We start from the raw sequence: 23,703 nt of genomic DNA on the forward strand, positions 1-23,703 counted from the left end.
TTACAAACTAGCATCGTCAATTTTAGGCTCAGTTACGGTATTTTTTTTACCGTAATTTGTTTTCCAATAGAACGAAACTACGAGTACAAAATACTACTACAAGTGGTACAAAGTTTTCACTTATAGTTCAGGATCAACTAAAAAGACAGTTTTCCAAGTACTGCACTGCTAGCTTTCTTCCAGTTTTGAAGATCAAGATATTTTTCAGTCTCTCGGCCCCTTGTGCATTCAAAGTGTTCATAAGCTGATTTTCTTGAGTGTTTGTACAGGTTGAATGTCCATTTAACGATCTGAACTTTGAAAACGTTTATTTGAATTTTCATTTCTTCTAGTAGTTAAATGCTTGTTTTCTTTGGCTTTTTTGCTAAAATTTACAAGCAATTCTCCTTACTTGTTGAACAAATGCGATAAACCAGTTGTGTGCCAGCCCGTACAGAGCTTCATTACCTGTCAAAACTGGACCAATCAAGATAGCCATACGGCCTACGGCCTACGACTCTTGATTTCTATAACTCTTTTCGTGCGCCCTACAGCTCCAATTATGATCTACAGCTAAAACTTCCGGCAATAAATGACACTGTTTTATGCAAACGAATTCCGGTCATGGAAACCGCAAAACCACGTATAACTATTTGGCGGTCAATACATCTTTCCAACCATGCTTCCCGCAGTTAAAGTGAAAGTTAAACAGTATTGCTCGAATTTGCTTCTAATGGCGGTACTCGAGACAATCGTGAATTTATTAGCCCAACCACAATTCTGATCAGAATCAGAAGTTGAATCGTGCATTTTTGATGTTCTAGCTTTGCATTAACATTCAATGTTGAAATAAAAACAACTCACCAGAAACTGGGCCACTAAATCGAAATATATATGTGCAATATTTACGCCTGCTATTTTCTTTTCCTAATCCTACTTAAATATATATGTCCCGGAGTAGTCAATCGATAAAAATCCATATCGATAAAATTCGATAGAAATCAGCTGATTTGCATCGATTTTTATGGGAAATCGTTTAAAATCGATAAAAAAAATTGGTGTGAGTTCGATTTTTATCGATTTAATCGATTTTTATCGATCAAGATTTGACAGCTTTAATTCAATCCAATAATGAGTACAATCATATAATCAGCTTTATTTCATGGAAAGTATTCTAAAATATCGATGATAGTGCAATAGATTTTATAATTATCAATTCACAAGTAATAATATGTAGATCAAGCAGCTAATTATCCAAGTACTTTTGCTGTCTGTTCACTGATCACTATAACAAACTCCTAGTTTGTGTCAAGCTATGGTTACGAAAGAGTAATTGCCGGTGGTGTAAATCCGTAGCCACACGACCCTCATCGATAGAAATTGTTCAAGAACATAAATCGAAAAAAATCGATATGTATATAATCAATCAATCGATAAAAATCGATAAAAAAAATTTAGTGTGAGTTCGATTTTTAACGATTGATCGATACAATCGATATCAATCAAATCAGCGGTATCGATTGTTATCGATTTATCGATTGGCAAAATCGATATCGATTTTTATCGATTGACTACTCCGGGATATGTTAAACTACAATGCGATTAACACTGAACCCCATTACTTAGCGAATATATTTCGACATATGACGGTTTTAAAATTGCTTGCTTTGAAACGTCTCGATATGCTAAATATAGTTGAAATGTTGAAATGGAAGACTTTACTTTTCTTATTCGGCTATAAATTATGTTTCGGAGCATGCGCAGATACTAGGGAACATATCGTGATCTTTCCTGTAATTTCATATGAACTAATGGTCCGCTTTTCAAACTCCAAATAACGTTGAAATATGCCATATGTGCTAAAACCAGGATTCTTGATGGACAATCGCTGGAGGAAATTAAGTTAAATTTCCGGTTCAATGTTCTTTTCTTAACGAAACAAGAAGTTTATTACCGAAATTCAAAATGGCGACATATATGTTATTATCAATGCTATCAATACTATTAACGTATGCAAACGAATAGCCCGACATTGAGGCCTTCTCGGAGAAGGACTCAAAACCGTAGGCCCCTCTCAAGGCGAACATAAAAAAGATCCACTAAGACGCTGGACCAAACCGGCGTAAAAGATGGCTCAGGGGATAATTGAATAAAAAAAACATGCTAAAAACCGATCGTGATTTTCGATTTTTATGGACTATCGATACTTATTAGCCAAATTAACAATTTTGTAGTGTTCTATCGATAAGGCCCTAACAAAATCGAAGATGAATTGCACTTTATAACTATCATATAATCACTATGACTGAAAGAAACAAACTTTTCAATCAAATAAGCAAGAACTATCATCAATTTTTTGAACTTGACGACTCAAACAAAATAAATTTTTTTAAAATAGTATTGATCCATTCATCTGCAACTCTTTTGCAGCTTTCGTATATTACTCTATAACAAAGAGAAATAACACAAATTAAGTCGCAATTAAAACGCAAATATTATTAAGTTAAATATTATATATACTATCTAGATTGTTACTGTTCTCGCACAGTTATTTTACTATAACTTTGTAAAATAATTACATTAACACTATTAGTCTATAAGTAATACCATGTAAATCTTGGGAAAACTTCAATAAATTGTATTGTATTGTATATTATGTTAGGCCCAGTCGTACAGAATCAACATTGACTGGGCCTTAGTTGCATCAACATGTAACTAGACGGCTTCTAAACTCGAGGACATGCAATGTTCGGCTCCGGTATAGTCCCGTCAGGCGGATACTGTTTTTTCTTCGAAGGCAATTTCATATATGATTCACCATAGAGAGCCTTTAAATGTTTTCTCCACTCAAACGGACCTGGTATCTTAATTCCCTCGAATTCTAATTGCACCAGAGGGTAGGCTTTATACCACATGCCGTGAGTGATGCCGAAAAAACGCCATACTCTGGAGATCAAAGCAAACTGGTCAAGATAGTACCCATCTCTAACCATGACTGGATAAATGTCTACCATTAGTCCATCATGCCATTTACATTTCTTTATAAAACAAGTCATATAACAGCTCTTTAGATCTCGTATTCTTGGATTCCAAGGGCTTAGAACAGCATAATTTAGTTTATGCAAATCTACGCCGCCAGCAGATGTTGTTTTTTTCATTTTAGATAAAGACTGCTCTTTCTCGTGTCGCTGTAGAAACATATCTGATGGCAACTCTTCTACTCCTTTATGAAGAAACCTTGAATAATCTTCAATTGGCATTTCAATATCTAAATCAATGTCCCATGGGATGAATCCTTGGTGCCTCGCTGCTCCTAAAAGAGTTCCCCGTGTAATCCAGTAACTTAGATTATATTTCTTCGCTAAGGCGTCGAACACCAACAACATTCGAGTTAATACCAGTTGTGTTTGTCGAAGTGTGTCGAGGCCTTCGCTACGAATATCTGGACAGTTCCATTGGTTATTCGTCTGTGTACATCTTCCATTTTTCAGTTGTGAGTACGGCTTGTTATTCAAGTTGAAGGTGACGTTCTTGATTTCTGTCGCGTTCTCATTGAAAAGAATATGCAGAATGAAAATAGACACAACAATCACTGTCAATAAAAGTATATACGACTTTATTTTACCTCGACGGAGAATCATAATAAGGACTTATTTACACGTTTTAGAACACGAGAAGACAAAGATAGTGTTCCCATGTAAATGCATATATTAATATATCGCTTTTAATTTCATTTTTGTCAACATTCCGAGCCAGACGCAGCCATGTGATCGGTCACGATCGCCAGATCGCTGAAATTATCGATGCGTGAATCGCTCACGATCGCTGGGTAAAGTGGCTGTCATTTCTACAAAATTTATTTACACTGTATCCAATACACCTAAAATATTACTTCACAATAAATATATACATAAAATTTCCTTTCAAAATTGCATGTCAAAAGTGTGAAATTTCACAACTAAGGTGTCAAAAAAACGCAGGCAACCCAAGGCTCTTTTTCAGTAATTTATTAATATCTCTCTATAAAAAATGTTATAGAAAATATAAAACATGACCTATGAAAATATATAACAGTAATGATGAAAAGGTAAATTATACACCGTGAAAAGACGAAAAAACTTACTGACGTTTCGGACGCTAGTCCTTCGTCGGAGTAAAAAAGAAAATATATTGTATAAAGAAAAAAAATCAGGCAGCCCGGAGCAAAATATTTTTCTGGCGAGCTATAACTACCGTGACACGGTTTTCGGTCGTAAAATTTTATCAAATTAGGTTTTGCTCCTGGCTGCCTAGTACCCAATCTTTAATGTCTTTTTAAGCTTTGTGCCAAATATAATGATAGTACGATAAATAGAAAAGAGGTTATCGAAGAACGCGTGAGGGAGAGTGGTGCTTTAATGCGCTAAAGTCGCTATAATTCTTCTATTTTGATCCAAACGAAAGAATTCGCCGCCATATTGCTTCTGACATCGAACTACGTCATTACTCACGATATTAAGTCGATTCAACCACGAAAACTATCGGAAAACGTCATTTTTATATCGCCCACGCGTCCCTTCATCCGAATGCCGTATCGCGTCCCAAACAAGTGACATCATCCATGGCAACAGCCAAAACGCATGCGCATTTTGACAATGAAACACGAAACCACGCTATAATTTTAGAGAAACTGCGACAGACTTTCTTCGAGTGTATTTTTGATATTTATTGGTATTTCTTATAGTAGTTATAGTTAGCATATGTATATTTAGCTTGTCAACGAGTGCAATAAATATGTGCACTAGAGAAAAAAGCCTGAAAGGTCATGAAGTTCGTGGTATTGGAAACGCTTCGCGTCTTACTTTCTCTAACCAAGAACTCCAAGAACGTGGTTGTCAAGTGGAAAAGTCTGGCAAGGGTTCCAGAGAGCTCCATTTGAGTTTGTTTATCCAAACGGATATTATGGTCCGTTGTAATCACGCGTTGTAGCATAGCGTTTTGACAACATGGCGGACGAAGAAAGCGTCTTTCTACAAGGAAGCGCGGTTCTTCTGCTTACTAGCCTGCGTAGCCGCTCTTGCGAGGGAGAGGGGGTTGGGGCGAGGAGCCGGCGCCTCCCAAACGTCTGCGAATGCTCTGAATCCGTATGCAAATTTGTCAAAACATAAGTAAATTTGACTTTCAAACATGCCTGATAAATTGGACTTGCTTGAAACTTAGGCTAATTCTTTCATATTGTGTTTGTTAATACAGTATCTTGGTCTGACAAAAGTATACTCTTAAACGTTTTTGTATTGTTGGAGAAAACAAACATTTATTTTCTCACTCAAACTCTTCAAAATTCTTAGAAAACGTGCTGAAGTGCACGCATGCGCAAACGTTTTTCTCTAGTGTCGGCGGTAGGTCATTTACTGTTTTAAATCAAAATGATGAAATAATGGGGGATAGAGAGGAGGATCCAGGGCTATCCCAAGAGCCTTATTATTGTTTTCTATGGTTTCCACCGGTTTATAGTCGTATCTAATGATGCCTCCGCTTCGACTTATACTAATTCTAAAAATAGCCTGCGTTCAGCCGATATAATTTCTCTCTCTCTCTCTCTCTCTTGAAATAATTATTTCAAGAGAATTATACCGGCCGGAAGCAGGCTAGGCCGAATATGGCTAAAAACAGCTCCGGGGCATATATCTATTGCTGGTTTTCACATGACGTCATCAAAACATCAAAATCTAAACTATAGATCGTATAAAGGCATTTCTCAAGTATGTTTTAGAAATTAGTGTTATAAGTCACAAGAAAAAATCTCGAGTCATTTCGATGTTTGGTTCTCGAGTTATGAATATTGAGTTTGTGTCACGCAATACCGTCACGTCTATCTAAATAGCGGTGAAAGTATTAAAATAATTTACTCTAGTTGAAAGATTTTCCCTTAGACACGTTTAAAATATCTATTTAAAGTATATTTAAGTGAAATATAGTCAAACATATTTATTATTCCATTATTTTAAGCCTTTGGAATTTTGTCCGCCATGATGGTGTACCAACTTGGAACACCAAGATGGCCGCTCCATACATTTTAACCAAAAAATGCGTCATGTTTACTCGCCTATAGTTCCGCAACGAAATGCTTTACAGCCATAAACTTTGGCCAGTTTATGTAGTTTTGACCGTTTTGCAAGAATATAAAACTTTTATTTCATTATAATGCGAATTTACGCTTTTGAAATTCATGATGACGTAGGTGAAAACCAAGAATTAACCCTGCATTGACAGTGGATTTCTTTTTTCACTGGGGCATGCAGTATGTATGTCCAGCGGGGCTACTTGACACGTTGCTCAGCAACCTCGTTCCCAGGGCCTTCTATTTGATCGAGAAGAGAAGGCATGGAAACGAGGTTGGTTGATCATCAGGTTCAAGCAAGCTTGAAGATAGCCTCCTTTTTTTCTCACGTCTTCACTACTACCCTTTTAAATTAAAAATGGCCAAGGCTGATCCGAAAAACAAATCATATACAAAGAGATTTAGAAAAAATAGTATTTTATTTCTGTGGAAATCGCAAGAAAACTAGACGAATCAGTGGCGGATCCAGGATTTTTCAAAGGGGGGTTCCGTTTCTTAAACTGTGTATAATTCTCTTTTGTTTAGTCGATGTCTGACAAAAAAATTGGCTCTAATCGCCTAATTTACTATCTAGTAACGGAACTTAAAGGTAAATTAAACATTGTAACAGCAAATATTTATCATTTCGTGTTCAACATTATCCTTGTGGATACTTTTAAGCAAAATTTATATAAGACATATTTCTATTACTTAAAAGATCAAACCTTCAAGGGGGGTTCCGTGGAACCCTTCGAACCCCCCCCCCCCCCCCCCCCCTGGATCCGCCACTGCGAATCAATGGAAAAATACTAAAATAAAGTATAATTAAAATTCAAACCACTAAAAAAAATCTTTAAAAAACTGAGTTTCCGACATCATTAAGAGCAAAATTAACATGAAATCCGTGATAAATAAAAAATTTTATGTCTGCGTTATTAAAAAAATGATCAGATTTTACAAAAGCTTAGAGTTCAAACTTTGCTTGATCAGAACTTCTTCTCTTTTAAATGCCTAGATCATTTTATCCCCTCCTTTCAAAACTCGTCGTGCCTCTTAAGACCTTTGCCATATTCAGTGGCTGAGCTTCCGACGAAAATGTTGAAGTCGGCCAACACTTCTTCTTTGGTAAGCATTCCATCCTGCGAAAACGAAATTTAAGTTATCATTTTTTTTCGGTACTGGTTTCAAAGGTTCGGTCGCTTCGGTTCATGAACGGACGAAGTCGCTGAGAGAGAGAGAGAGAGAGAGAGAGAGAGAGAGAGAGAATGAATGCACCTTTATTTGAGGACGATAGTTTCATAAGTGTCATACACTTCTTTACATGAAAGTCGTACTTCATAAGAAAGAGATTTACATATAATATGTGATATATTTAAAAATGAATTAAATAATATGAACTATATATATAGCTATTAAAATGCGTATAAATGATAAATATAAAGTGACTAGGTACTATCCGACTGCCAATTAGACAAATTCTTATTAAAAACTAACCTAGAGGATGAAGTTCGGATATGTGAAGGAATAGAATTCCATAATTTAGCTCCTCTGTAAGAGAAACTTTTTTTAAGGAATTCAGTCCTTGGAATGGTTTGAATTTCTAATTTATCTTCGATATTTCTCAATTTAGATTTATAAGCATTTGAATCCTTACTTTTTGAGAAAAGATCCTGTAAATAAGATGGAGTATTTTCATGCAAAATATCATACATCATGAGAGAAAGGCGCTTTTCGCGTCTTATAGCCAAGCGGTCCCAATTCAATTGTTGCAAAATGTCTGCTGACCTTATGTCATAGCCCTGAAAGGTTATGATTCGGGCAGCTCTGTTCTGCAACTTTTGAAGTCGGTCTGCTAGGCCTTTGTTTAAATTACTCCAAACAAGATCACAGTAATCAAATAACGGTTGAATAAGAGCCTTATACATAAGTATTAAGGTATCAAGAGGGACAAAATCTCTGGCTTGTTTTAAACCATTAATGGAAGAGCCAGTTTTCTTACATAAGTTTTCAATATGAACATCCCAAGTTAGGTTTTGATCTAAATACACACCAAGGTGTTTTGAAGAGGTTACCCTCTTTACCTCTTGATCCTTAATCATGATATGCGAAGAAATTCCCAAATTTGAAAGCTGAAAATTTGATCCAATTAACATATATTCAGATTTTACTACATTCAAACTCAGCTTATTAGCCAATAGCCAGTCACTGACACACAGTAAATCTAAATTCACTTTATCATAGAGTTCAGTAGTTGACTTTGATGCGTAACTAATTAGGGTGTCATCAGCATAAAGACGAGGCTGACTAATTTCGAGACAATGAGGCAAGTCATTAATATAAATTATAAACAGTAACGGACCTAAAATCGAGCCCTGTGGAACACCGCTCGTTACAGTTACTGGATTTGAGGTATAGGTTTCAATGGTACAGCATTGACTTCTATCAGTTAAGTAAGAACGAAAGAAATCTAATGCTACTCCACCAACCCCATAGTGCTTAAGTTTAGAAATAAGAATGTCATGTGAAACAGTATCAAAGGCTTTCGCTAAATCTAAGGAAACTACAAGGTTAGTTAAGCCACTATCCATGTTAGTATACCAATCATTTGTAGCCTCTAATAAAGCAGTAACAGTAGAATGTAAGGGTCGAAAGCCAGATTGATACTTAGTTAAGAGATTGAATTTATTAAAATAGGCATATAATTGGTCATAAGCTGCCCTCTCACAAATTTTAGATAAAATAGGGAGAATAGATATTGGCCTATAATTATTTGGATCATTACGATCCTTGGCCTTATGTAGAGGGATCACTTTAGCTCTTTTCCAAAGTGAAGGGAAAATTCCCTTAGCAAATGACGTATTTATGATATTAGCTATGATAGGAGCAATTATGGGAGCAGCTTCTTTTAAAAGCCGACAAGATATGTTGTCCAGTCCTGTGGCTTTATCTGTTGGCATATTGCTTAAAAACTTCAGAACTAAGTCACTAGAGATCTCCACAAAATTGAAATTAAATTCAACTGGTCTGAGGAAATCCTGGAAATCAATGATACCTCTCTCCATCTCTGCGACCAGTGTATTGCCAATTCTGGAAAAATGACTATTCATTAAGTCGGCAATTTCTGCTGGGTCATTAAAAGTGCAATTGTTAATTTTTAATTCAGTGATGGAATTACTTGTAGAATTGCCTCTACCAGTAAGGTTATTTATTGTTTTCCACAGTGCTTTAGGATTTCCATAATTGTCTTTAATTCTAGAGTGATAGTAAGAAACTTTAGATTTCTTAATTTCGTTAGTAACCATGTTTCTAAAGCTCTTATACTCACTCCAGGATTGTTGATCACCAGATCTAATTGCTTGTCTCTTTAAATAATTTCTATGAATAATTAGCTGTCTGATATCTCCAGTGAGCCAAGGAGAGTGGTTATTTCTAACCCTACGTGTTCTCAAGGGAGCATGAGCATTAGCAACTCGAAGAAAAACCTCTTCCCATTGCTCTACCATTTCACTAGGATCAGACAAATTGTCAATAAGAGACCAATCTATGGAACTCAGCTGAGTCCTAAACTTATTCGAATCAAAATTCTTAAAGCATCTATATGTAATATACTTATGACACTTAATATTTGAGGGAACCGCAAATTTCCTTATAGCATATATCAGGCTATGATCGCTCATGCCTAAGTGGCAAACACCAGATGCTACCATGCGGTCAGGCATATTTGTAAATATTACGTCAATTAAAGTACTGGAAGTTCGCGTTACCCTGGTGGGCTCTTTTATAATTTGAAAAAAGTGATAAACATCACAGATAAATTTGACGATTGATAAATTAGGATCAGATTTACACAAATAATTGCAATTTAAGTCACCAATCAGCATTAATTCCTTAGTTTCCTGGTCATAAGTTTGGATTATACATTCAAACGACTCGAAAAAATTTCTGTTACAATTTGGTGGTCTATAAAAAGCACATATGCCAAAAGGTTTACTATTTGGTTTTAAAATTTCAATGTTAATAATTTCATGCTGCTCATCACAATTAACTATATCATGCCTGATCCTGAATTTATTTCTAGAATGAATATACAAACCGACACCTCCACCAGATCTATTTCTGTCTTTTCTAACAAAGGTATAATTATCAATAGACAAGAAATGATCAGAAATAGAGTTGTCGAGTCTAGTTTCATTCAAGGCAAGTACATCCAGCACTTGATCTTCAAGAAGTAATTTAATTTCATCTAAATGCAGTGGCAAGCTGACAATATTCAAACTTGCAACCTTAAAACCCCTCACTTTGGGTATTAGATTATGATCAAGATTGCTGGAGGTACTATTATGTAAAATTCAATCGGAATAAAGATAATTCATAATGTTCTTAGCTAAAGCTGCATTGCCTTTTTCATTAAGATGAAGGCCGCTTTTGTTGAGTAAAGAGTTATTGATCTTACCATTATCTATAAAGCTCCAGCTGCGGTTACCTGTAAAGGCTTTTAGGATCTTGTTGGCCTCAGTTACTTTGCTTTTTAGACATTCATCGTCCGATCGTGTAACAATCCCAGATATGGTCACTCTTGCTTTAGAATTCTGGGATATATTTTCTGTTAGGTTGACAATACTTTCGGCAACTTGCCTTGGCGAGTGATTTCTCAGGTCGTTAGTGCCAATGTGTACAATTATCTCATCGGGATTTTTGTGAGCAGTTGGAATGACGTAGGACTCCATGTCCTCTACAGTTGCTCCCGGGAAGCATTTCATATGTACCTTCGTATTGCCACGAGACATCTTCCACCACTTGAGCCCCTTTAGAATAGAATCACCAACTATATACACAGACTTAGAGTTCTCTTTTGTCAAGTCCACGGTATCAGGCTGGGAATTAGCAGACTCCTTGGGGACTGTACCATTAACGTTATTAGTCATATTAGTGCTGTTCTGCTTTGGCTTTTGATTCTTTTTCTTTTTCTTTTTCTTCTTTTTATTTTTGTTTACATTTTTGGATTGGTGATCCAGTTCGGACATAGTCGTTGTTGCTTCATCATGCTGTATGAAATTATTTTCTTCTGTTGCTGCGACAATATTCGAGTCACGAAATTGATTAAACGGCATGGGACCAGGACCAAAACCTGTGGGACCAAAACCTTGTGCCGGAAAAGGAAAACATTGAGGAAAAGGTTCAGGACGTTGTAAAATCCTTAACGCTGTGACTAAACTTGATTTTTCACACTCGAGTTCCTGCACTGTTCTCCTTAAGCCAGTTATGCTTTCTCTTAATTGACCCACTTCTTCAGTAAGGCGAGAATTTTCTTCTTGTAATTTACAATTCAAATCATGAACCTCGTTGTTGTTGTTGTCATCTTCTTTATCTTTCCCGCCATTTTTTGAAAGTAAACGAATATCATCTTTAATCTTGTTTATGTCTTGTACGATTGACTCTAGGTCAGTTTTGAATTGTAAGCACTCACAGGGATTAGCAGACGAATCTATAGAAACATCTATGTTGCCATTTAATGTGTCATACGAAGAATTATCTTCGACATCTTTGGAAGCTTCTCTTTCCGCTTGACCGCCATCATTAGAAGTCGAGTCAGATTCAACTTTATCTTCTGCTTTAAGATAGTCAGAAAAAACCCTGTTGAGTCCTTGACTGCCGGATCCTTGAAGAAGGATTTTTCTTGTAGTCTGATATAGCTTTACAGTACAATCTGCTGCCTTAAAAGACTGCATTTTATGGTGTTTGTCCTCGTTGACTTCGGCTGCCAAAATCGATTCATCATCCAAAAGATCAAAAACTAATTTCTTCAAGGAATTAACATCTTTGGACCACAAAAAGTAGCTAGAATCACTATCGTAGGTTAAATACTTCTTAAAATTCGAATTATCCATAATTTGGAGTGTTATACTAACAGAAACTAGCAAATTTGCAAGAGCTTCGTGTTTTAGATGTGCACTCGTTGAGAGAGAGAGAGAGAGAGAGAGAGAGAGAGAGAGAGAGAATCAAGAGTAAGAATTACAAAACAGAACTAGAGCCACGACAATATAATTGATGGTTATCGCGGCGGCCATGTTGGAGGAACTTAACAAAAGAATTGTCAATGAATTCTTTTGTTATATCCTCCAACATGGCCGCCGTGTCTTTTGTTATTTAATTCTCTTGGGAATGGTTGAAAGCCATCAATAGAGCATTTTCACGCGACGTCACAGCCACTATATTGGTGTACCTTTTGCCTAGTGTTTCTATTGTTAGGTTCACCAATATGGCTGCCATCTCATGTTGTCAGTTTACTCTCTAGGGACTGAGTGAAAACGTGCTCTCGGCAGCCTAGCTTGAAAAATCATTCGTACCTTGTTCTTGTCTGCATGGCTTATAAGATGTTCAGCTTCTGCAGTTGAATGATCATAGGAAGGAAAAATATATTCAGCTACTTCTTCCTACAACACAAAATAACACGACATTAATCAACATACAGTAAAAAAAGCCATTTGTTATATACAGATGATTTAAAGTTGACTTGATTTGACGAGAAAAAATACATGTTTTGCAACGCTGTTTCAGAACATTTTGGGCCAATCTCCTTCTCAGGGCCCGCTCGCCAGGGGCCGGTTGCATAAATCTCTCTTAAGATAAGAGCATCCGTAAGTATTGTTCCAAAACGACAGGCCATTGTACTAAGACAAAATTTTCGAGTGTTTTTAAGCTTTTTTATCTTAAGAGAGCTTTATGCCACTGGGCCCAGGAGAGTGGGTCCTGGGAACGAGGTTGATATTATGCATGATTAGCTGGTTGCTAAGCGACGCAGCAAAAATAGATAACATTTGAGAATACTACAAGTTATATATAGAAACTGCTTAGAAATGTCTTAAATTAAAAACAAGACTTGATATGTCAGGGTTTTTTTATAAAAATTTAAAGTAATTGGCAGCTAGTCAGAAAAAGCTATCTTTGATGTGGCATGCTTGGTCTCGAAGTAAACAATCAAAAACACTGTTTTTTGGTGATAAATAGCGAATATCGATATTATAACGTTACTTAGATGGACTTCTCGTTACTTAAATTAGCCTTTTCAAGGTTGAAGAAAAAAAAATGGGTAAAGTTGGCATTGCATTGTGGGACAGTTTAAGGGGAATATTTCCAAGATGGCGCGTCTATTTTGTTCCTAGCCTGCAAAGCAGGCGTTCTTGTGGGTTTGGGCGACATTTGGGTGAAAACAGTGGTTTTAGGGGAACTCTGGAAATTTGGAACGAGCGAGAACTGAAACTGGCCCCTTAAAACAGTCCCACAATTTAAACTCGATCCAGTATTTTCCTTAACCTCGAAATGGCTGTTACATAGCTCATTTCCTCTTCCATGGCCGCCATGTTGCTTGAGCAAAAAAGACCAAATCTTTTGTTGAAGTCAACCAACATGGCGGCTTTTATGTCGTATATACACATCAAATATTTTTTAACTTGTTTCGAGGTCGCTACTAATTAGCAAAGCCGAACTTTATATGCAAAATCAAATATCCTGATATTTCAGTTTATAAATTTAGTTGATGGAGACGAAAGACCACGAAAGGTTCAAGGTCGAGAGGCTTTGGATTTAAGCCGTAAAACTGCGCCCGCGATTTTTTCACAGTTTGTTCATCGGAGGGAGGCTGGGAACCATATTCAGTCCCAGTCCCACGGCCGGAAATCAACCCAAAAATTGACAAGCGCAGCACAACAACATCTAAAATGCTACAATTTTCTTGTGTTCAATTTATAACTCTCTCGTGCCTTCGAGGCGGGTAGTCCTAGTTTGTATACAATACTCTCTAGCATACCGCTTATTGTTGTTTTGAGATTTGTTGAATTGCTAGGTGTTCACCGTAGAGAACACTCGCTTTAAGGTGGTTGGTGCACAAGCGTCTACCAATCTTTGGTTACTATGACAACAGAGTATAACAGTGACATTAAAGACGAAGGGAGAGGAGGTGTGAGTACGGTAATTGTGCTCAAAGAAACAAATTGTACGCCTCTTTACCTTGGGCGTAATGTTTATCCATTTCAGAACACGTGTCATTCTCTTTCTTTGTTTGAATTGTATCTGTGTTTATGTGTCTTCTCTTGCACAATCGTTAATAAGGAAATGATATTCTAGGGAATGACATGTGGTCTGAAATGGAAAAACTCTACGCGCAATGTAAAGAGGTTTATTAAAGGAGTGATGGTGGTGGTAGTAGTTAGGTTATCATTAGGGAGAGTTTAGTTTTGCCCAAGGTAAAAATGAGTGGATGCATTGGCCCATGTGTCCTAATTACCCCGACCCCTCCCCCCCCCCCCCCCCCCCCCCCCCCCCCGGAAAAAGACGAAACGCAACGAAATAAGCGCAAGAAAACTAAGTATTATAATGACCTTCTTAAGACGGCCATCTTTGTCCTTGTCGCGGTCGTTCACGAAGTTTTTTCGCTCGGATTTAATGAGCTCTTCTTTATCTTTGCCATCTTTGACTCGATTGTGCTTGAGAATGTCGGCTAGGGAAAGCAGCAGAGCAAAATATATTTATTTAGATATATTACTAATAATAATTTTACGCAAAATTTATCTTCATAACAGCTTTATAACAGCCTGTAGTCAAGTAGAACAGTTTTTGAAAAGCCACGGCACGGTCACGACGCAGAATAAATATGACCATTTAACCAATCACAGCGCGCGAGATCACTACCCAGCCAATTAAAATGCTCGTACACGGTAACGTCACGGTCACGGTACATCACTTGTTTCCCGGCTATTTCCCTCCCGCCCTTCCTGTGTTTTTTTCTTTCTTTCTTTTTCTTTCTAAAGCATACCAGATTATTTCTTTCTTTGTTTCTAAAACATTTCAAAGAACAACATCTTCATCTCTTACCAATGTTCTCATTCCTTTCTTCCTTCCTTTTTTCTTTCTTTCTTCTTTCTAAAACATACCATATTCTTTCTTTCTTTCTTTCTTTCTTTCTTTCTTTCTTTCTTCTTCTATCTAAAACATACCATATTCTTTCTTTCTTTGATCTAAAACATACCAAAAAACGACATCGAGAATCCCTTACCAATGTACTCATCCAGGGACACATATCCATCTTTATCAGTATCCAGTTGTTTCATAGTGTCTTCAAGTACAAGGTGCTTCATGTGTGCAAACTGATGTGGGTGGATTACAGCTCCAAACTCGTCTTTTGAGATCTTTTCGTCTTTGTCGACATCGGCGGCTTCCCAGAGCTTTTTGTCGTGGTGAAACCTTTCTTCTTCATCCGCTGTATACGTAAACAACAGGACATTAATGTTAAAAAGAGTCTGAGCATGCTGGACGATTAACACATGAAATCCTGTATTAACCTCTGGGCTGATCTATTCAGGGCGTGGCTAATTCACAGATCAGTGAAACCGTGAAACAACCTCTGGGCTGATCTAAGTCAGGGAATGGCTAACTCACGGATCAAACCCTGAAACAACCTTGGGGCTGATCTATGTCAGGGCATGACTAACTCACGGATCAAACCCTGAAACAATCTCTGGGCTGATCTAAGTCAGGGCACGGCTAACACAGATATAATTGGCATGTCGAATTTTGTACGAACAAAAAAAAAAAACATGAAAACCTGGGAGTTTGAGACCCAACAAACGATTGCCCCCAGAATTCCAGAGAGGTATTTAAAGTACTCACCTGTTACTTCTTCACCAAATACATCCAGCTTCCACACCTCCCAGCCGATTGGTGCCTCTGGGTCAGCCTGTGCGTCTGGGTTCATCTTGTCCCCCAAATACTTCAACATGTATGTTTCTCGCTTCTTCAGATGGTTCCACAAACGATCGTTGTCATCGTAGAGCCATCTCTTGCCAGCAAAGCGGATCCATTCGACCAATTCATCCCTGGAAACTTTGCCATCTTTATTTTTATCGATGCGTTCTACAATCAAGCTATCAAAAACAAGATAAAAAGATTTAGCCAATTTCCTCCAGTTTTCCGTGCAATGTCCTCTTATATACCACCATTTTCGTCATCTAGCTGTCAAAATGTCCCGGGGGGGGGGGGGGGGGGACTACCACCCCAATTTGGATAAGGGTGTGCCGCCAGGACCACAAAACCCTGACCCTATCCCAGACTAAAATGATACCCTACCCCAGACAAAATGTCAAAAAATGATACCCTACCCCAGACCCAAAAGCCGAAAAACCATACCCTATAGGGCGGCACATACCCGTATGGCAAATATAGGGGAGTACCCCCCCCCCCCCCCCTCCCCGGGCAAAATGTAGTGGATTCACGTATGTTCTCCTATTGCCCTGGCTCTAGACCAATCAGAAAGCGAGAAAATTCACAATAGTGGTAAAAAATATGTAGATAAATAGACAAATAGATAGATAGCGAAATTTGCAAATTATTGTATAAAATACCTAAAAAATCAAAAACAAAAAGTTTTCTATGCAGAATACTATCTGCACATGCACTAAAACGTTCCCCTGATTAGCATTCAAAAAAAGAATGTGAACTGTCTTAGCATTCCAGCAAAAATTTGAAAATTATTTACGGGATGAAAAATCTCGCGAAATACTTCGATATATTAGATAATGTCCTTACCCAAGTCTTCTTTTCGATTCCTTAGGAGTAAGTTTGTCGAATGTCTTCTTTTCTGAACCTAGGAAGGCATCGTGGTCGTACTCTTGATTGTGTTTTCCAGTTGACGAAGAAAAATGCTCTTTATCTGACAGCTTTCCATCGTGTACTCGACCTTCCTTGTCGTTTGGTTTCGCTAAAACTACAGTTGAACAGATAAATAAAGCAAGGAAGAGCCCTAGTAGAAGCTTCATAGTCGAGCAAGCTTAGGAGTAAGAACTAGTTACAATATATCTATTGCAAAAATTCACAAACTCGGACTAGGACTCTGTTTACCTCGCGTGCCAAATGAATAATGACAGTTGAAGTAAGATTGGAATTCGAATTTATTTATGCTTGAGCCATGTGGTATTTTTTGATTGGCTACTGTTTTATGCGATGAATCTTATTGGTGGATAAGGCCACGTAAGCTTTGTCCAGACAAAGGGGTCTTGTGTCTGTTGGCCTTATCTAAAGCCTTTGTAATATTCAGTCTCCGGACTTCGCTGGATATCAAATGTCTCTCGTCGCGATTCATTTTCTAGAATGTGCTAGAATTCTCTAGAAATTACGTTAATTGCTTCAATTTATTTAGTACCATTGCAAAAGAAAGCTATTCGTAAACTATGAATTATTTGTGCTGACATTTCTGTTTTGCCCTCCCCTCCCCTCCCAACCTTCTACCCCCTCCCCCTCCCCCTCAGGGTTTCGGGTTCAAAACAAAATCCACGTGCATCAGCGGTATTCCCTGTGAGCGACCAAGAAAACAAAATGGCGACGAGTTTCAAGAAAAAATCCTCTCGAGGAAGGTCTGTTTTTATACCCGGAACACGGCCTTCTCTACATAACAACCAACTCCTCGTATCCACTGGTATTCCCTCTATGGATGCTGTAATTGGTAAGTCCGTTTTCTCTAAATGTTATCTTGAAAAACTCGTATTTTTGAGCAAACTCGTGTCCAACTTGTAGAGATTTCGTAGTTCAAATATTTTGGCGCCAAGATAGAAGCTTCTATCAGGTATTTTTAAATTATTATGACAGAAAAAATAGTTACCAATGCTGAAGAGAGCATATTGAAATCAAATAGTGAAAACGTGCTCTTCCCAGCTATGCTAATTAAAAAATTTTCTGTACTGTTAGTTGGGGAAATATTTAGCTTGCAGGATAAAAACTCATTGAAGGCATTTTTTATCGTTTAAGGAGGAGGAGTTGCTGTTGGTACCGTAGTTATGATTGGTAGGTACACTGAAAGCTAATTTATAAAAGTTTTATCTTCATAGTATGGTCATTAGTTGATGTTGATAAAGTCAAACACCTCCCCACCCTCCCATGCCTTCCAACTCAGACATTTGAGTTTTTGAAATTTTTGACAAATTCATGAAATTGTACTACTGCTACTGGGGTCTGTAAGGGGGGTTCTGGATGCCAATTATCCCATCCCATATGTGTCCTGCGACATTTGTAAGTGGCAACTAAATTTGACATATTCAAGGCATTAATTTTAATTTTGATTTTGTTTATGAATGTTTTCAGTATTTTCTGAAAAGCAGAAAACGAAATCCAACAACCTGGACCTTGAATTCAGCAATGCTTGAGTCACAGCCTATGCCAATATCTCAAATTACATAAGATTTTTTTTAAAGTTTCTCAGATCCAGATCCCAATTCCCGTAAATTCGCTGTACCCTTCCACACCCTGTGAACTACAGTATGCCACTCTAGTTACTCATTACCTCAAACTGCTATTTCTTCAGAGGAAGACAATTATGGTTCATATGCCAGACAGATTTTAAAGTATTTCCTGGCCGAAGGTGTGGTATCTGGTCATGGTTTGTTCCTGGCATCAGCCGATATTGATCCTCAAACTATTCTAAAGGTAAATTACTTGATCTTCAAACGACCTTTATTGTTTGATAATTTACATTTTCAATATTGCTCAAATATTTAAATATTGCTAAATATTCTTTGTTGCTCAGGGTTAGCCTACCTTTTTTTTTTATACGATGTTCATAATGTTCACACGTTCCTGTGAAGATCTTTAGAAATTCACAGTATTTGAATAGACCCCTTGCATATGATGTCAAAGCAGCTCGATCTGGGGGACAAAACAAAAGAATTCTAATCTCCTGAGAATTGGAACCTATTGTTTTGTCCCCAAGATTAAGCTGCATTCCAAAGTGCTGTAAGGAGTCTGTTGAAGTTGTGCTTTCTTTACAAGTACTGTAGTTTGCTGGAGGTATTCGTTGGTTGTCTTATGGGAAAAAACATTAGTTTTATTGGACCCTGAAGTCACTTGACAGTTGCTTTTTTCCATTTCTAAAGTTCTTTCTTTTTGCACAACTACTTAGCCTAAGGGGGTGGGGCCAAGTGAATGCTTAGGGGAAGCCCCCACTTTGCGTTTACCATGTAAACTGATGTATAAATAGTGTTAACACAATCTTTTGCTTTCAGGATTTGCCACACCCATTAGATCATGGGGATGATAATACAGACTCAACAAACCAGGAAGATACCATGAAAATTGCTTGGAGATATCAGCAGAAAAGCAAAGTGCAGGTTGGTGTTATCATTTTATCTCTCACGACCTCTCACGACAGCAAGTATGATGTGTATCATGATATTGACTGGCCATTATATTAAACCCCCTCTAAAGTCTCTAAAAGCATTTCTTTATGCACGTTTTTCAGTCTAATCCCTCACACAATAGATTTGGTCATTATTATGACTTAAGCAGAGTAATGGATGAAAAGAAACTTGATACTATCCCAGTAAGGATGTTCAATGCTGCAGAAGAATGCACTTCAGATAGCCCAAAAAACAGGTAAATAAATGGCTGTTATCTACTAGGACAGTATATAGATTCCTATTTAGATTAGCATGGGTGGCATTCACAGCTAACGTGTCCTCTTTCACCACTGTGAGACCAAGGATAGGGTCTCTGGTTCAAGCTCTGCGGTCACCACATGTAAATTGAGTTTGTTTGATGTGTTGTTCTTTCCTGTGCTACTGAGGGTTTTCTCTTGGTTCTCCAGTTTCCTCCCTCTGTAAAAATCAACATGTGAGCTGAGAGTTGTGTGCATAGGAATATTAAATGTAGTGGTAGTGTGTGTGAGCGAAGAGTGTCCCCAATTGCGAAAGTGCTGGAATGACTAGACAATTAAATAAAAAGTAATTTTTTTACATTACTCTTTATTCATATTCACAACATGCCTTAGGTGTATGGCTAGCTAATCCACTCCCTGGGAATCTGCCCTTTGTAATTTATATTATATTTTGCAATGTATACTATTACTACAATAAAGATAACATACATCTAGGTAATGGGCATAATGTTTTGAATATTCAGACCATGTGTCATTCCCTAGAGTATCATTTCTTTGTTTAACAGTTATGCATGAGAAGACACATGAATATGGATACAACTCAAACAAAGAATCTTATTCTCAAGACCATGTGTCATTCCCTAGAGTATCATTTCTTCGTTGAATGGTTGTGCATGAGAAGACACATGGATATGGATACAACTCAAACAAAGAATCTTATTCTCAAGACCATGTGTCATTCCCTAGAGTATCATTTCTTTGTTTAATGGCTGCTCATGAGAAAATACATGAATATGGATACAACTCGAACAAAGAATAATTTTCTCTTGAGAAAATATGTGGTCTGAAATGCGAAAACGTTATGCCCAAGGTAAAGAGGTCTATTAGTTGTAAATTGTTTCATTCTATCATATTTTTCTAATCCAGGGACTAATACTGTCATTAATAGTACAGTACTTGAAGTGTTTGTTTCTGACTTCAATTTTTTGATTTTTCTCAGTGTACCATTAATAATTCCGTTATTATAAGTATTTTTGTATTTCTATTGGCAGTAGAAGTAATAGTCTCTATGAGAAATTACTATCAGAGGTCAATAGCACCATCACAGATGGAGGATACAGTACAACAGCTGCAAAGGTACATCAGTTTTTTTATTCTTTAGCAATTTATTACAGTAGCTTTAGCAGTTATATCACAGTGTGGAACAATCACGACAGAGCCCTTAGCACCATACCTAAAAGCCCAAAGATTGAATTAGAATTTAGAAGTTGATTTTTAAGTAGGGGAAACCAGAGAACCTGGAGAAAAACCCTTGAAGTACAGGATATAACCAACAAGTTACTCTTCTCAAAGAGCACAGGAATTGAACTTGTTTCGCATTGGTGAGAAGTGGTGCATTAGGAATGCACACCACTCGCATGCTTCAAAAATAATATTATTCTCAAATTGATTGAATCCTTTAAACTACCTTAATTTGTGTTCAATCAATCAATCAATCAATTTATTTTCTACCAGTTTTAAGTTTTACAGACTAAAATATATGATACATATTATTGAAAACAGAAAATTTTGTAGTAGCTGTAATAGCTGGGGGCTAGACAAGACAGCTTTTTATCTTATTTACAATAAATACATTAGGAGGGAATAATAAATGGAAAAAAATATGGAATAGATAAATAATAAAGAAAGAGAAATATAGAGTACAATGTGTTGATGTAAATCAGGACTTAGGAGGTCAAACCCCTGATGTGTTTGATAAGTATTCTTCTGTGGCTGGTTAGAAAAAAATCCCAAATCACTATTTGTGAAGTTTATTTCATTGATGGTTTGTCAAATTTTATATCACGAGGAAAGGGAAGGAGAAATAAATAATCTTATTTTAAAATATTTTTATTATCACAGCAGCAACAAGAACGTAGCATACTTAGGATAGCTATCCACAGCCTTGGCTCACAGCTGTGGGGTGAAGAATGTGGAGCGACCTGCGTTGACTTTAGTCCAGCATTGCCATGGTTTCTCTACTCCCTTAGAGCCACCTTAAGATCGTCATTAGTTGTCTGTATGGTCACCATACCAACACATGTTTTTCAGGTAATTTATATTTCAATTTCTTTTTTTTTTTGCTTTGTTACCAATATAGATTTTTGATTGCATTCCATTGTAATTAACAATTATTCGCTGAAGGTGAAATGATTATAGTGGACATTTAATGAGCTGCAAGTCTTTGTGCAGCAAGGTAAATATTCACCATAATCACTGAGCCTGAGGTGGATAATTGTTTTAGTATAATTTTAAATTTGAATATCAGAGAAAAGAAGAAATTCAGGTTTAAAAAAACAACTTAGTATTACTTCCTCTCCATGGCAAAATTTGGAAAATCCTCATTATTAACTGCTCGAGCAGTGATTATCATCTCATAGTCACTGGTCGGTCAAGCAATCACAGCGTGAGAAACTCTATATTCAAGTCTTAAATAATACTAATATTCATTATTTTATTTTTATTCCTTTTTAATTGGTTCTCTTAGGATTCTGGATTTACACATCGGATAGAGAGATTGTGTGATACTGTGCTAGCGCTTGAATCCTTTGCCGGCTCTGACAAAGAAACCAATCCACTTTATAGAGATTATCATGGTATGTTTGACTTGTATTTGAGATAAATATGTCCCATAAGAATGGTTATCGTTATCGAGTGTAAACATACAGCACTGACTCACAGCACCTACATGGTAAGACATGCCATAACAGAATTGGCTTCCCATAGGAATAGTAAATCATATGCCAAATTCGTAGTCATATTGTATCTATATTGTATCTATGCCGTATTGTATCTATGCCGTGCTGTGCCGTGCCGTGCCGTGCCAATATGCAATTGGATGACTAACATGTAAAGATGGGAAACCATGTTGGTGTTATTGTGATTTGGGTATGTATGTTGATGTGAGGTCATCTCATTGCTTTCTGTACGTTTAGGTACAGCTACATTAAGATAAGATACAGCTACAGTATGGTTAAAAGGTTACCATATCGTTTCCCACTCATCTGAACATTGCTGTATTTGTTGTCATAACAGGTTTATTCAACATTGTTCGTCTACCTCGTCTGAACACTTTAACAACTCACATGCCAGACAGTCTGGATCTCGCCTTCAAACTCAAAAGAAAGAAGTTCTCTATTGAGGTAAATATATTCCGACAACTTGCCTGTCAGCTGAAACAATCACTCAATCTGATGATCTGTGCCAAGAGGAAATGACCTAAGAGAAGAAATCTCCATTCCTCATCATGAGCACTCTTTGATGCTATTTTTAGAATCATTGATGCTATATTTAGAATCATTGATGCTATATTTAGAATCATTGATGCTATATTTAGAATCATTGATGCTATATTTAGAATCATTGATGCTATATTTAGAATCATTGATGCTATTTTTAGAATCATTGATGCCATTTTTAGAACTATTGATGCTATTTTTAGAATCATTGATGCTATTTTTAGGATCATTGATGCTATTTTTAGAATCATTGATGCTATCCATCATCCCCTGTACTCAATTGATTGCCTTGCTTTCTTTGCCAGACCCTGCATCTTCCTCCTGACTTGTCTGAATCAGTAAGTAGGAATCAAGAAGAAGCAATCCGTCCCAAACCAGGTGCTTTAGCGTGTCAAACCGGATCAGGAAACAGTAAACTGGACTTCTAAACCATGAGAAATATAGGCTAGTAACAACTGTAAGTACGTTGCTTTTCAATTTTTACTACTGTTTATGACGTCACTTCGACGAATATGTGATGTGACGTCACTTATACGAAGGAATATGTTTTTGTTGAAAAAATTTGGCATCATATTTTGTAGTATGATGTCATAAGTTGACATCGCCAGATACGGCATGACGTCATCATACAATATGGACGTCGACGTCGACTTATATTGTATGACGTCATCATGGCATGATTTTTTATGCAGTGACGATCTTACATGTACGTCGTCATATCAAGTTGACACATGCTTGCTATTTGTGATGATGTCACTATTATGTGTTTAAGATGACGTCATAAGACACAATTTAAAGTGCCTTTTAAGGGTACTAAAATACGTTAAAAACGTAATGTAGTGATGTCACCTGAAGACGTCACTGATATGCTCTATGACGTAATTATTACGTCACAAATTGCTATAAATAATAATCAAAAAAATATTCGAGCTAATAATGACGTAAGTGAA

The 23,703-nt window shown here is 37.0% G+C and overlaps 4 protein-coding genes across 6 annotated transcripts; 1 reads left to right on the forward strand and 3 right to left on the reverse strand.

Moving 5' to 3' along the window:
• Nucleotides 1-2,459: 2,459 nt before the first annotated feature.
• On the reverse strand, nucleotides 2,460-3,677 carry LOC148912658 (uncharacterized). Its single transcript, XM_089026245.1, has one exon. The coding sequence runs from the start codon at nucleotides 3,618-3,620 to the stop codon at nucleotides 2,706-2,708; it is 915 nt and encodes a 304-aa protein (XP_088882371.1). The 5' UTR covers nucleotides 3,621-3,677; the 3' UTR covers nucleotides 2,460-2,705.
• Nucleotides 3,678-6,820: 3,143 nt separating this feature from the next.
• On the reverse strand, nucleotides 6,821-16,919 carry LOC148912659 (calumenin-like). 3 transcript variants are annotated; one of them, XR_016119106.1, is made up of 7 exons: nucleotides 16,640-16,919; nucleotides 15,725-15,978; nucleotides 15,084-15,314; nucleotides 14,437-14,555; nucleotides 13,866-13,967; nucleotides 12,406-12,492; nucleotides 7,159-7,197 (listed from the first exon to the last, which is right to left on the reverse strand). XR_016119106.1 is itself a non-coding variant. In XM_089026277.1 (6 exons), exons 1-6 carry the CDS (start codon nucleotides 16,867-16,869, stop codon nucleotides 7,093-7,095), a joined length of 1,026 nt encoding a protein of 341 aa, XP_088882403.1. In that variant the 5' UTR covers nucleotides 16,870-16,918; the 3' UTR covers nucleotides 6,821-7,092. The 3 variants fall into 3 exon arrangements, 2 of the variants coding, with proteins under 2 accessions (XP_088882403.1, XP_088882404.1); XM_089026277.1 differs by lacking the exon at nucleotides 13,866-13,967 and having other exon boundaries at nucleotides 6,821-7,197; nucleotides 16,640-16,918; XM_089026278.1 differs by lacking the exon at nucleotides 13,866-13,967 and having other exon boundaries at nucleotides 6,821-7,197; nucleotides 15,111-15,314; nucleotides 16,640-16,915.
• On the reverse strand, nucleotides 10,400-12,023 carry LOC116309045 (uncharacterized). The gene has a single exon (XM_031719576.2). It carries the CDS (start codon nucleotides 11,944-11,946, stop codon nucleotides 10,408-10,410), a length of 1,539 nt encoding a protein of 512 aa, XP_031575436.2. The 5' UTR covers nucleotides 11,947-12,023; the 3' UTR covers nucleotides 10,400-10,407.
• Nucleotides 16,920-17,419: 500 nt separating the features above from the next.
• LOC116295849 (elongator complex protein 4) lies at nucleotides 17,420-23,216 on the forward strand. The gene is made up of 10 exons (XM_031703805.2): nucleotides 17,420-17,552; nucleotides 17,855-17,890; nucleotides 18,408-18,529; nucleotides 19,105-19,209; nucleotides 19,341-19,474; nucleotides 20,528-20,612; nucleotides 21,378-21,566; nucleotides 22,003-22,111; nucleotides 22,551-22,657; nucleotides 23,059-23,216. The coding sequence occupies exons 1-10, from the start codon at nucleotides 17,426-17,428 to the stop codon at nucleotides 23,179-23,181; spliced, it is 1,137 nt and encodes a 378-aa protein (XP_031559665.1). The 5' UTR covers nucleotides 17,420-17,425; the 3' UTR covers nucleotides 23,182-23,216.
• Nucleotides 23,217-23,703: the final 487 nt, after the last annotated feature.

Source organism: Actinia tenebrosa, unplaced genomic scaffold, assembly GCF_029948245.1.
Source record: "Actinia tenebrosa isolate PJP-AT-01 unplaced genomic scaffold, QUT_ActTen_1.0 PGA_scaffold10__47_contigs__length_13832649, whole genome shotgun sequence".
In the NCBI taxonomy this organism is placed as follows: Eukaryota; Metazoa; Cnidaria; class Anthozoa; order Actiniaria; family Actiniidae; genus Actinia; species Actinia tenebrosa.